The following is a 15,168-nucleotide window of genomic DNA, read 5'->3' as shown; positions in this document are numbered from 1 at the left end:
ACAGGCTCCTGTATAAAAACGGTCAAACATGCGGTTACATAAATAATGAAGCCACTAGAATGAAGTGAACTCTTTTCAATGATCTTGTCACTTTATTCTTGAATTGTGCACTTTCACAGGTAACACCACAGGCTTACCATAGCTGATTAAATAAATAAATATATTCGTAATAAAAAATAAAACTGTAACTGAACTTACAATTATAGTCAATATGGAAAAGTATGCTTTCTTCATCCATTTCTGAATTCTAATTATGATGATTTTACTTATCTTCCAATACCTTCTTCATTGACAGAACAGCGGTAGAATTCTGACAGAATGGCATAAATATCAGGATCAAAACAAGTCGGAAATAAATAAATAAATAAATAAATATAAACTACACTAATAAAAAATAAATGGAGACGGATCTTAATAAACCATTTTTTCATCTTTAGATCAATATTCAAAGGAGTTATCCTTCTCTTCACCAATTGTTAATTTACTGCAGTAAACAACAGACAGCAAACATTGTGCATTATTCGCCACTTGCTGCCTTCAGCAGATTTGTTTTGATATTTACCACAGAATAGACCCAAACCACACACATATTCAAACATTTAAACACAATCAATCAATCAATAAATATGTAAAAAGTAATGTGGTCGTCAAGTATTAGGACACTCAAAATGTTCATTCATCCCATACCGCTTCATATAACATAACCAACTAATGCATTAAAAATGTTTTTCTCTTATCATATTAATCACTACAAGCCACATTTAGATTTTCCAGTGTTATACAGAAAAACGCTTATGGAAACGTTTATGGACACTGATGCAATAGAAAGCAAATAAAACAACAACAACAACAAAAACAAATATATTCAATGCTAGTTATACAAATTAAATGCAAAAGTACATCTGCGTCTCTTACTTTGAGGCTTCCTTGGATACTCGGGTAGGTTTGGGAATAAACGTCTGATTGTTCCCTCTTTTTTTCCAGAAAAGAATCCAGGAATTCTTTCACTCGTTTATCCAGGAATGTTATCAGAGAAGTATACACTACTGCTCAAAGATCTTTTTGGGGACTCACCAAGGCTGCATTTATTTCATTCTTTGAACAGCAAGAAAACTACAACATTCATTTGAAATGAAATAAGAGTATTTTATAAATATTTATTTGAAGGAATCTTTTGCATCAATGTAAAATACTTTACTGTCCTTGCTGAACAAAAGTATAATATGTATATTACTGACCCCAATCTTTTGAACAGCAGTGTATATCCAAAATCTGCCATGGTAGATATGACAGCTTTCCTAAAACGTTTAAGAACGACACCTTTATGTATTCTAAAACATCACCTGCTTCAATTTCTCATGCCATCATATTGGAAAGGTTGGGTAGGCATGCCCCCCCCCCCAAAAGAAAAATGTATTGTTTTATATACTTACAGTATATTGTTGCTCATTAATATTTAAATATTTGCACACACTTATACACACACATAATCAGCTAGGATTGATGAAGTGGTTGGGGAAAGGAGAAGGCTAGGGATCAATGGATGCTGAATGGAGAACTCAAAAAATGCTATTGCCTTTCCCAGTCGCCCCAGTTCCAGTGCCCCAAAGCAATGGAGGACGCTGAAGAACTGGAACTTGTTGGGTAGCCGGTCCTGTGAGGGACATAGCAGATAACTCACCAGTAAGAGTTCCTGCAGTGCTGGGTTGAAGCATTCTAGTGTTAGGCATGGAAAATCCCATGTTGGACACGGTCAAAGCTGAAAGGCTTGTATTCTGGCTTGGAGATGCCATATGGGCGGCAGGCACACTGAATGTTGTGTTTAGGGTTGACAGGCCACTGGAACAAGCTGACATGGAGTTAAAAACAAAATAATTTGGGTTTGAAGGCTGTGCTGTTGAACCACTTGCATTGGACACGCTGCCGCCCAATGGCCAGGTCATGCCTGCGGCTGGCAAATATCCTGGGAAGAATGACAGTTGAAATTGCAAACAAAAAGGGATGATGGGTGATGGGGACGAAGGGAGAAGGGAAGTGGATAGCATATAGAAGCAGGGATAAAGAAGGTTGAGATGGGATCTACATCAACTACGTACAGGTTATGTTTCACATGACTATATGTACTCTAGGCCTGAAAAACACTGCGTCACAAACACTCAAAAATAAACAGATACTATACAGTGCATCTCTCTCTCTCTCTCTCTCTCTCTTTCTTAGTTGCTCTTATTGTCAATGTCTCTCTCTTTCTCTCTCAGCCCTCCTTACCGGGGGCTTTTTGGACGGGGATGGTGTTGAGAGGGGGCTGTTTAGGTTTGGGCTTGACTGACATAAGAGAGTCCAAGTCCACCAATGAAGCACCTTCTCCAAGGAACGACGCCGGCTTTTTGGTCTCCTCAGCAGGTTTTGTAGCAGTGTCACCTATCGATGGTAAAAAAACAACAAAAAAAACTTTTATTAAAAATCTTAATGACCTTGTGCTATTGAAAAAAAAGGGAAAAGTACTTGAATTAGCCTTACTTTTGAAAAAAAGTCTGAAGTCAGTAATATATTTTCTGATAATATAAGTATACTTGTATTTAGCAAGGATGCAGTAAATTCATTAAAAGTCACAAGATTTTTTTTTTTTTTAAATAATTGCTGTTCTTTTAAACTCTCTATTCATCAAAGCATTAAAAAAGATAGAACAAAAACGTGTAATAATAAAAGAAAAAAGTAAACTTTAAAAAGTTGCACTTTTTAATATGCATGTGTATATTTGGCTGATTGTTGTAGATTTAAATAGCAAATAAGAATTGCTCAAATTAATGTATATTTTGAGACAAAGGTCTTTTCTTAACGATTTTCAACGATTTTTTAAGATAATTACAGCAACAGTTTTTAAATAACAAAAGAATATGCCAAAATATGGTATTGGGGGTAAAAAGTGTCCCTGCTGTTGAGGCTAAAGGCACAGTAATTAACATGATAATTAATTGACGGCTGACTTTTTCATTTGTTGACATGACATTGTTAGATTCAGATGGTAAATATCATATGTTATGTTGGGTGTCCATATTAGAGATAATCACCATGTTTAGAATGAAATCATATTTAAAAATATGATATTAATCATATCACATAACAAAACATAATTTATTGTACTTGTACTACTGTTTCTGTATTTTAAAATATATGTTTACATGAACATATTTTATTGACAATATATTTATTGAACAACAATTAATTCCTTTGTTTTTCAAAATAAGCAGAAAATAGTACAAACTCTGAGTATTAAGTATTAACTCGATACAAGCGTGTATATTTTTTCTGCAATTATACATTTTAAGCACAGTGAATAACATTATTTCTTAAGGTGTGCCTTTAGCCCCGTTGTACCCTACCGTTCTCAGAGGAACCACCCCACGGATCTGATCTGCCTTCATCACCGAAAGGGTCACCAGTTGGAGCTGATGGGGCACCCCAGGGGTCATTTGCAGTAGGGGGTGAAGAAGCTGGGAATAAGTAAAACAATGATTAGACAACAAGTGTGAAAATACATTTTTTGACAATAATGCCATCTCAAAATACCGTTTCATTCATGCTGCTATCTATATTTACAATACCATTCAAAAGATTGTGGTCAGTAGGATTTTATGATGGTAAGTCACCAAGATGCATTTGTATTATTTTGTCAATTATTTGAATAAAAATAATTGACCTTTTTGCTAAATAAAAATAAAATATTTTTAAAAATAATTCAACTTTTGCATGACTGGTTAAGTTCACTAATGATGAAGTAATTCTCAGTCAGACAATAAAAAGCTCCTTATTAGTGAACACTGAGGTGTGTTGTCCTGGTTCTTCAGTCCAGTCGCTCTCTTACCTGCTGTGCCCCAAGGGTCATTATCTGCTTTTGAACCATCACCAAATGGATCAGATGTAGCTGATGATGCTTCTAATGGTGCCCCCCAGGGGTCAGAGGCTGCAGGTGCTGAATCCTGCACACTATCTGCAGGTGTCCCCCAAGGATCTGACACTGCTGCGTCAGAGTCTTTCGCCGTTTCAGATGGGGCCCCCCAAGGATCGTTTGCTGACGGGGCTTTATCCTCTGAAAATCCAGCAGAGTTGCCCCATGGGTCACTGGCAGCAGGTGGAGAACTTTTTTCTGCATTCGATGATCCTCCCCAAGGATCACTGGAAGCAGGTGGAGAATCGTTCTTGGTACTGGCAGATGCTCCCCATGGATCACTGGATGCAGGTGCGGATCCGTTTGTCCCATCAGCAGATCCACCCCAAGGATCATTGGTACCTTGATAGGACTCCTTCATCTCAGCAGACGGTGCCCCCCACGGGTCGTTGGTAGCAGGGGCGGATTCGTTGGATACTTCAGATGGGGCTCCCCAGGGATCCGAGCTGGATGGAGGTGCTGCTGTCGCTGCTTTTTCCCAAAGATCTGGCTCTGTGTCACCCTCCTTTGCCTGAATCCATAAATTTCTATTATATCAGCTTGGACAGTCAAATAATGGTCAGATAATATGATCTTACTCAATATTACTCTAAGTTTCTCTGAGTACTTGATAAGTCTGTCTCACCCGTCTCTCTGCCTCTTTCCTCTCGGCCTCCAGACGTTTCTGCTCCTCCTTCTTCTTGGCCATAGCGGCGGTCAGATCGGCCACAGATGGGATGTTGTCCAGGGAGGGCAGCCCTGTATATGGCGGGATCTCTGGCTTTTCTTTTTCTGGTCCTGTAGCGGAGGATGCTTAGAGAGAAAAATGAATAAGTAAAAAAAGAAACACAACAATTCAAATGTTTGTGGTGTGAAATTAAAAATATTGAAAATACATTGCTTTAAGACATTTATGGTGTTACAAAATACTTCTATTTCAAATAAATACTGTTCTTATTTCGATTCATCAGAGAATTCTGAAAAAATAAAAAAATAATAATTTGCAGGATAGCTTTGCCATCACAGCAATAAATTACATTAGATTAAATTACACTTTAAGATATATTGAAGTAGAAAGCTACTACTTTAAATTGTAGTAATATTTCACAATATTTCAGCTTTTACGGTATTTTTATTAAAATAAAGAGCATATAAGGCTTCTTTTAAAAAAAAAAAAAAAGGTTACAAATAAAAAAATACAATAGACGTGGGTGGTTATTATAGTTCATATAACTTGTTTATGGTGAATACAAGTTGTGTGTGTTATATTCATGGTGCTTCTTGTGTCCTTTTAAGAGGTTTCCTCTTCACAAGTACCCACTTACTGTATGTTATATGGAACGGTCTTGACAAAATGAGCAATTCATGACTGAATTTCCATTTTTGGGTCCACAGCCTCTTTAATTAAGTTGGCTTGAGAGAGCCAACTTACTGATATTGTATTTAAACTTCTTATTATTATTCTTCTGAGACTAAAACTTTTGACTGCTACTCCTCCTAGAGCTTTAACTCTACAAACTCCAAACTCAGCCCAGCTCTTCAGACTGATCTGAAGTTAGTTGCTATATCTTTTTAGACTGATCGGACTTAGACTTTTCATAAAACTGAAGATTAAAAATCATAAAAACTCCCATAGACTTACATTGAAAAGCCTCTGCTCAACTGAACATTCCGTCAAACTCCAACTGTCAAAAATTCAAATCTAAACACACTGAAGCCCATTAAACTCATAGTCTATGTACTATGTACATATTGTATGTACTATTACTAACCCATTCAAACTCATCTATCATATCATATATATTCATCTATCTATCTATCTATCTATCTATCTATCTATCTATCTATCTATCTATCTATCTATCTATCTATCTATCTATCTATAATCAAACTCTATCTATCTATCTATCTAACTGTTTCTATCTATCTATAATCAAACTCATCTATCTATCTATAATCAAACTCATCTATCTATCTATCTATCTATCTATCTATCTATCTATCTATCTATCTATCTATCTATAATCAAACTCATCTATCTATAATCAAACTCATCTATCTATCTATCTATATTCAAACTCATCTATCTATTTATATTAAAACTAATCTATCTATCTATCTATCTATCTATCTATCTATCTATCTATCTATCTATCTATCAAACTTCTCTATCTATATTAAAACTAATCTATCTATCTATCTATCTATCTATCTATCTATCTATCTATCTATCTATCTATCTATCATCAAACTCATCTATCTATCTATCTATCTATCTATCTATCTATCTATCTATCTATCTATATTCAAACTCATCTATCTATCTATCTATCTATCTATCTATCTATCTATCTATCTATCTATCTATCTATCTATATTCAAACTCATCTATCTATCTATCTATATTCAAACTCATCTATCTATCTATCTATCTATCTATCTATCTATCTATCTATCTATTCAAACTTATCTATCTATCTATCCTAACAACATGCTAGTCATGCTAAAAATCATGCTAGCAACATGCTAGTCGCATGCTAATCATGCTAAAATCATGCTAGCAACATGCTAATCATGCTAAAATCATGCTAGCAACATGCTAGTCATGCTAAAAATCATGCTAGCAACATGCTAGTCGCATGCTAATCATGCTAAAATCATGCTAGCAACATGCTAATCATGCTAAAATCATGCTAACAACATGCTAGTCGCCTGCTAATCATGCTAAAATCATGCTAGCAACATGCTAATCATGCTAAAATCATGCTAGCAACATGGTAATCATGCTAAAATCATGCTAGCAACATGGTAATCATGCTAAAATCATCATGCTAGCAACATGCTAATCATGCTAAAATCATGCTAGCAATATGCTAGTCGCATGCTAATCATGCTAAAATCATGCTAGCAATGTGCTAGTCATGCTAAAAATCATGCTAGCAACATGCTAGTCGCATGCTAATCATGCTAAAATCATGCTAGCAACATGCTAATCATGCTAAAATCATGCTAGCAACATGCTAATCATGCTAAAACCATGCTAGCAACATGCTAGCAACATGCTAATCATGCTAAAATCATGCTAGCAACATGCTAATCATGCTAAAATCATGCTAGCAACATGCTAGTTGCATGCTAATCATGCTAAAATCATGCTAGCAACATGCTAATCATGCTAAAATCATGCTAGCAACATGCTAATCATGCTAAAATCATGCTAGCAACATGCTAGTCGCATGCTAATCATGCTAAAATCATGCTAGCAACATGCTAGTCATGCTAAAAATCATGCTAGCAACATGCTAGTCGCATGCTAATCATGCTAAAATCATGCTAGCAACATGCTAATCATGCTAAAATCATGCTAGCAACATGTTAGTCGCATGCTAATCATGCTAAAATCATGCTAGCAACATGCTAATCATGCTAAAAATCATGCTAGCAACATGCTAGTCGCATGCTAATCATGCTAAAATCATGCTAGCAACATGCTAATCATGCTAAAATCATGCTAGCAACATGTTAGTCGCATGCTAATCATGCTAAAATCATGCTAGCAACATGCTAATCATGCTAAAATCATGCTAGCAACATGCTAGTCGCATGCTAATCATGCTAAAATCATGCTAGCAACATGCTAATCATGCTAAAATCATGGTAATCATGCTAAAATCATGCTAGCAACATGGTAATCATGCTAAAATCATCATGCTAGCAACATGCTAATCATGCTAAAATCATGCTAGCAATATGCTAGTCGCATGCTAATCATGCTAAAATCATGCTAGCAATGTGCTAGTCATGCTAAAAATCATGCTAGCAACATGCTAGTCGCATGCTAATCATGCTAAAATCATGCTAGCAACATGCTAATCATGCTAAAATCATGCTAGCAACATGCTAATCATGCTAAAACCATGCTAGCAACATGCTAGCAACATGCTAATCATGCTAAAATCATGCTAGCAACATGCTAATCATGCTAAAATCATGCTAGCAACATGCTAGTTGCATGCTAATCATGCTAAAATCATGCTAGCAACATGCTAATCATGCTAAAATCATGCTAGCAACATGCTAATCATGCTAAAATCATGCTAGCAACATGCTAGTCGCATGCTAATCATGCTAAAATCATGCTAGCAACATGCTAGTCATGCTAAAAATCATGCTAGCAACATGCTAGTCGCATGCTAATCATGCTAAAATCATGCTAGCAACATGCTAATCATGCTAAAATCATGCTAGCAACATGTTAGTCGCATGCTAATCATGCTAAAATCATGCTAGCAACATGCTAATCATGCTAAAATCATGCTAGCAACATGCTAGTCGCATGCTAATCATGCTAAAATCATGCTAGCAACATGCTAATCATGCTAAAATCATGCTAGCAACATGCTAATCATGCTAAAATCATGCTAGCAACATGCTAGTCGCATGCTAATCATGCTAAAATCATGCTAGCAACATGCTAATCATGCTAAAATAATGCTAGCAACATGCTAGTCGCATGCTAATCATGTTAAAATCATGTTAAAATCATGTTAGCAACATGCTAGTCGCATGCTAGAAACATGCTAATCATGTTAACATCATGCTAGCGACATGCTAGTAACTTGCTAATCATGCTAGCGACATGCTAGTAACTTGCTAATCATGCTAACGACATGGCTAGTCACTTGCTAATTATGCTAGCGACATGCTAGATACCTTGCTAATCATGCTAAGTACATGCTTGTCACATGATAGTCACTTGCTTGTAATGCTAACAATATGTTAATCACTGTCATTTTTATACTTCTTAAACTTAAATCTTTTTAAACTTTTTAAACTTTTCACATTTTCAAACTATCTATCTACCTATATATCTATCTAACTATCTATCTATCTTCTGACTGTCTATCTATCTATCTATCTATCTATCTATCTATCTATCTATCTATATATCTATCTAGCTATCTATCTATCTTCTGACTGTGTCTATCTATCTATCTATCTATCTATCTATCTATCTATCTATCTATCTATCTGTCTATCTGTCTATCTATCTATATATCTCAGACTGAAAACCATCAAACTTAAAACTTTTTAAACTTAAACTTTTCAATCTTTTCAAACTTTTCAAACTTTTTCAGACTTTCTGGTCAGGCTTTCTCAAGCCAACTTAAAGTTTGTCTTGACAAACTTTTTTATCTAGTTATTATTCTTCTGAGACTAAAACTTTTGACTGCTACTCCTCCTAGAGCTTTAACTCTACAAACTCCAAACTCAGCCCAGCTCTTCAGACTGATCTGAAGTTAGTTGCTATATCTTTTTAGACTGATCGGACTTAGACTTTTCATAAAACTGAAGATTAAAAATCATAAAAACTCCCATAGACTTACATTGAAAAGCCTCTGCTCAACTGAACATTCCGTCAAACTCCAACTGTCAAAAATTCAAATCTAAACACACTGAAGCCCATTAAACTCATAGTCTATGTACTATGTACATATTGTATGTACCATTACTAACCCATTCAAACTCATCTATCATATCATATATATTCATCTATCTATCTATCTATCTATCTATCTATCTATCTATCTATCTATCTATCTATCTATCTATCAAACTCATCTATCTATATTCAAACTAATCTATCTATCTATCTATAATCAAACTCATCTATCTATAATCAAACTCATCTATCTATCTATCTATATTCAAACTCATCTATCTATCTATATTAAAACTAATCTATCTATCTATCTATCTATCTATCTATCTATCTATCTATCTATCTATCTATCTATAATCAAACTCATCTATCTATCTATCTATCTATCTATAATCAAACTCATCTATCTATCTATATATCTTTCTATCTATCTATCTATCTATCTATCTATCTATCTATCTATCTATAATCAAACTCATCTATCTATCTATCTATCTATCTATAATCAAACTCATCTATCTATCTATCTATAATCAAACTCATCTATCTATCTATCTATCTATCTATCTATCTATCTATCTATCTATCTATCTATAATCAAACTCATCTATCTATCTATCTATAATCAAACTCATCTATCTATCTATCTATCTATCTATCTATAATCAAACTCATCTATCTATCTATCTATAATCAAACTCATCTATCTATCTATCTATCTATCTATCTTCTGACTGTTTCTATCTATCTATCTATCTATCTATCTATCTATCTATCTATCTATCTATCTATCTATCTATCCTAACAACATGCTAATCATGCTAAAATCATGCTAGCAACATGGTAATCATGCTAAAATCATGCTAGCAACATGCTAGTCGCATGCTAGTAATGCTAGAGACATGCTAGCAACATGCTAATCATGCTAAAATCATGCTAGCAACATGCTAGTCGCATGCTAATCATGCTAAAATCATGCTAGCAACATGCTAATCATGCTAAAATCATGCTAGCAACATGCTAGTCGCATGCTAATCATGCTAAAATCATGCTAGCAACATGCTAATCATGCTAAAATCATGCTAGCAACATGCTAATCATGCTAAAATCATGCTAGCAACATGCTAGTCATGCTAAAAATCATGCTAGCAACATGCTAGTCGCATGCTAATCATGCTAAAATCATGCTACCAACATGCTAATCATGCTAAAATCATGCTAGCAACATGCTAGTCGCATGCTAATCATGCTAAAATCATGCTAGCAACATGCTAATCATGCTAAAATCATGCTAGCAAAATGCTAGTCGCCTGCTAATCATGCTAAAATCATGCTAGCAACATGCTAATCATGCTAAAATCATGCTAGCAACATGCTAGTCGCATGCTAATCATGCTAAAATCATGCTAGCAACATGCTAATCATGCTAAAATCATGCTAGCAACATGCTAATCATGCTAAAATCATGCTAGCAACATGCTAGTCGCATGCTAATCATGCTAAAATCATGCTAGCAACATGCTAATCATGCTAAAATAATGCTAGCAACATGCTAGTCGCATGCTAATCATGTTAAAATCATGTTAGCAACATGCTAGTCGCATGCTAGAAACATGCTAATCATGTTAACATCATGCTAGCGACATGCTAGTAACTTGCTAATCATGCTAGCGACATGCTAGTAACTTGCTAATCATGCTAACGACATGGCTAGTCACTTGCTAATTATGCTAGCGACATGCTAGATACCTTGCTAATCATGCTAAGTACATGCTTGTCACATGATAGTCACTTGCTTGTAATGCTAACAATATGTTAATCACTGTCATTTTTATACTTCTTAAACTTAAATCTTTTTAAACTTTTTAAACTTTTCACATTTTCAAACTATCTATCTACCTATATATCTATCTAACTATCTATCTATCTTCTGACTGTCTATCTATCTATCTATCTATCTATCTATCTATCTATCTATCTATCTATATAGCTATCTATCTATCTTCTGACTGTGTCTATCTATCTATCTATCTATCTATCTATCTATCTATCTGTCTATCTGTCTATCTATCTATCTCAGACTGAAAACCATCAAACTTAAAACTTTTTAAACTTAAACTTTTCAATCTTTTCAAACTTTTCAAACTTTTCAAACTTTTTCAGACTTTCTGGTCAGGCTTTCTCAAGCCAACTTAAAGTTTGTCTTGACGAACTTTTTTATCTAGTTATATTTAACATGTAAAATGGACACTGAAATTAATAGTAATATTATGTGAACTTTCATTGTATGCAAGACAATAAGTGTGTAGCAAGCTGTAAACAAAGCTCATTGCCTGTTTTCTGTAATGCTCTTGGTTTGTGAGTCTTACCATTGGGAGTCTTTGTCAGCTTGTCTTTTGTCTTCAAAGCAAAATCTCTCTCCTCTTTCCGCTTTTCCTCATCCTCAATCAGCACTAACACTATCTTAGCCTTTTCTCTCACATTCACTCCCTACAAAAGTGTAAATCCATTAGTGACAATCTGCCATTATTAATGTAATAAATTTAGAACAATCAAGTATTTGGCAGTACCTGGTCCTTTCCATCCTTGTCTGTGAAGCGAAATTCTGTTAGGGCTTTGATAATGTGAATGTTCTCCTCACACTGTTGAGGGATGCGGTCAGAGCCCGTTTTCAAAAGATATTCAAGAAGAGTTAAAGACTGGAAGAAGAAGAAAAGGGAAAACATGATCTATCAGGTGTACTGACAATCCTTAATAGACAGAAGTTTGGGCTCATTGGTTTTTTTTTTACGTTTTTGAGAGAAGTCAAAAACACAGACTGACCAAAAACAACAACTTAAAATATCGGTTTTCAATTTTAAATCTATTTTAAAATGTCATTTATTCCTGTGATGGCCGAATTTTCAGAATTCAGTCCTCAGTGTCACATTATTAATCAGAAATCATTTGATGATTTGCTGCTCAAGAAACCATGATGCAGTTTTTCCAGCATTCTTTTGAGTTTTAAAGCACAGAATTTATTAGAAAAATACATTTTTATAAGTCTTTACCGTGACTTCAGATCAATTTAATGCATCCTTGTTAAATGCATCTTATTTTTCTAAACTTACTGGCCTGGTAATACTATTTTACCACTTATATTATCTAAATTATGTTTTATTATTCTAGTTTTAAATATTAATAATAACACATATTAAAGGGTGTTACTAAGGTGTTTTGGGCCATGCCATTCTGCGTGATATATCACTAGCAAACATGAATAAATATAAAGCATAACTAAATCTCTCTTTCTACACCTCTCTCTCAACAAAAGCCATAAGTAAACAACAGAGGAAGAAACATCATGGCAGTGAAGCTGAATGGAAAATCCTGCCTGCACATAACCAAACACTGCAGCGGCTGCAACAATGGACCTGCTGACAGGAAAGAGCCAGCCACTGATCACGAAACATGATCAGCTGTGTAACAGTCACAGAACGATCACTTGCTATAAATATTCAAACAGTCTGAGCAAGCAAAGACTCTGGTTCCTTAAACCTCTCTCCTTCACTCACCTTGTACACGTGCCTCCAATTCTTGTCATCATTGAGACGCTTCCAGAGCATGCCCACAATCTCGTTACAGGCCACCACATTGTAGGTTAGATCCGAGATGTCGGCCATCTGGGAGCTTGATGGCCCCCAGGGGTCATTAGAAGTCGCTTCTCGAACCTACACCACATATCCAACAACTAAAGTTTCACTAGGCTATATATACACTCTATATACAATGAACACATCAGTTCACTATATATATATATACCCTTTATTTCATTGATAAGAGTTTCATAAACATAGATACAATGTATTTACAGTGGATTCCACAATTTACTATGCAAAGAAAACATGAGGTCACTCAGGTGACCACAATGTAGAAAACAACTGTAAGAAATGTTTATTGTCCATGCAGTTTTATAAACTAGTTTTAAAAACAAAATAGGCAGTATATGGCTGAATAAAACTGATATATATAAGTGTTAGTAGTACTGCAGCAGTGTCACCTTGAAAGTAAAAAGAGATGACAGAAGACTGAGAATAAAATGTGCAATAAAAATGCAAGTGAAACTTACCTTGACCTCTGCCTCAGAGAAATTCTGGACCAGATTTTTCAGTTGCCGCCGCAGCATTGAGTGAGTCATGATGGCGGTTTTGTCCTAGACCTTTTTAAGAAAGCCATAATCTTTTAAACTTGCACAACACTAAAATGCACATTATATTGTACAACAAATATGCTCTTAAATAAAACAGCTAATTTTATAACACATTTCATAATTATTGTTAGATAACTTTGATAATTAGGAAGCAGAGGCTTTATAATATGGCATAAGGCAATATTGTTTCTGTTATTTACTCAATTCATAATAGAAGGTATAATTCAGAGCAGTCTTATTTCAGGATATTTATACTATTGTAATATATCTTAACATTTGAATCAGCTTTTAAGATTTTGTTTTAATTTTAATTTAACATTATTTTTAATTTAGGCAATTTTGCAGTCATTTGTCATTCTTTTGTCATTTGTATTTTTGATTTTATTACAATATTTTATTTGTGTTTTAGTTTGAATTATTTTAGTCTATCAAAATGAAGATGAGAAATGTTGCCTTGGCAACTAGAAAATAAGCTGAAAATAAGCTTTTTAAAGAATATTTTATTTCAGCAAATGTTTATTTTATTATAGAACTTTTTAAAAATTATTTTAGTTGTACACCTGCTATTATGAATAAGTAATTAATTAAACACACACGTTAACAAAATTTAAAGGACATGCAAAGCCATTCATTTATTTATTTTTCTCCACTTACCTGCTAAATAAAGGATGTAGGAATGGCTGTTGACCGAGTTTCTCAAATTGCTGACAGGCACTTCAGTCCATGAGCTTCTCCCTATGGTACCTTTATGACCTATAGATCTTAAATACGAGAAAAAAACGCTGTAATATCCTGCTGTTTTAAAAAAAGAGTTCACCCAAACATTCTCACAACGTTTGTTAAAAAATATATATATATATGATACTATCTTGTATTTACAACAGCATTTTTCATTTGTAATAGCTATAGAGTATTATTTGTAATTTTAAAATCAACAGCCAACATCTTTTCAAACAGCATCATCCTGCCATCAAAATACTGCTTGATTTTATGCTATTTTCAGCAGCAAATCCAGCCTGAGCTGTGAATATTTGCCAAATGTTGATTGATTTATTTAGCAGTAGTGCAGACAGACATCTTACCAATGCTGCAGAGACCAAACACCTTTCAATGTGTGCTTGAAAGCATTATATTATCACAATCACTACAACAAACATGAAGATATAGCACTAGTGAGCTGGCATATACAATAAACTGCGACAATGTCGCATCATACAGATCTGATCGTGCCCTGACTGTAATTTGACACCTGCAAAAGCTGATTTTGGTGAATGAAGAAGAGCCATCGCCTTAAAAACAGCATAATAATAATGCATGACCATATACTGCGCCTTAGCTAAAGGTTTAACATTACATAGAGCATCTCTTCTAACGTCAGATCGAAGACAACATTTCTGACTGATGGATACAAAAATATACATAAATGTTTTTAATATACCAACCTTATGTGAGAATGAACTGAAGAGACGACGATAGGCTTTTCTAGATCCTAGCGGAAATTTCCGCTTCCGTTTACGGCTACCTGTCAAAAGACGAACGCAGCCCAAGCCTCTTACTAAATATTCATGAGATGGGAGAGGCGGTTAGCCAGCTGGTTAGTGAATATTTATG

General features: G+C 34.6%; 1 protein-coding gene across 2 annotated transcripts; it reads right to left on the bottom strand.

Annotated features, from left to right (window-relative positions):
* Positions 1 to 80: 80 nt before the first annotated feature.
* On the bottom strand, positions 81 to 15,118 carry epn1b (epsin 1b). Of its 2 annotated transcripts, XM_026290099.1 has the most exons (11): positions 15,000 to 15,118; positions 14,212 to 14,318; positions 13,477 to 13,566; positions 12,923 to 13,078; positions 11,939 to 12,067; positions 11,738 to 11,858; positions 4,572 to 4,738; positions 3,863 to 4,457; positions 3,381 to 3,491; positions 2,266 to 2,418; positions 81 to 1,963 (listed from the first exon to the last, which is right to left on the bottom strand). In XM_026290099.1, exons 3-11 carry the CDS (start codon positions 13,543 to 13,545, stop codon positions 1,560 to 1,562), a joined length of 1,905 nt encoding a protein of 634 aa, XP_026145884.1. In that variant the 5' UTR covers positions 13,546 to 13,566; positions 14,212 to 14,318; positions 15,000 to 15,118; the 3' UTR covers positions 81 to 1,559. The 2 variants fall into 2 exon arrangements, with proteins under 2 accessions (XP_026145884.1, XP_026145885.1); XM_026290100.1 differs by having other exon boundaries at positions 1,752 to 2,418.
* Positions 15,119 to 15,168: the final 50 nt, after the last annotated feature.

The sequence above is a fragment of the Carassius auratus genome, chromosome 19 (genome assembly GCF_003368295.1).
Source record: "Carassius auratus strain Wakin chromosome 19, ASM336829v1, whole genome shotgun sequence".
Lineage (NCBI taxonomy): Eukaryota > Metazoa > Chordata > Actinopteri > Cypriniformes > Cyprinidae > Carassius > Carassius auratus.
The sequence above is the reverse complement of the archived record's forward strand: the minus strand, read 5'-3'. Positions and strand labels throughout refer to the sequence as shown.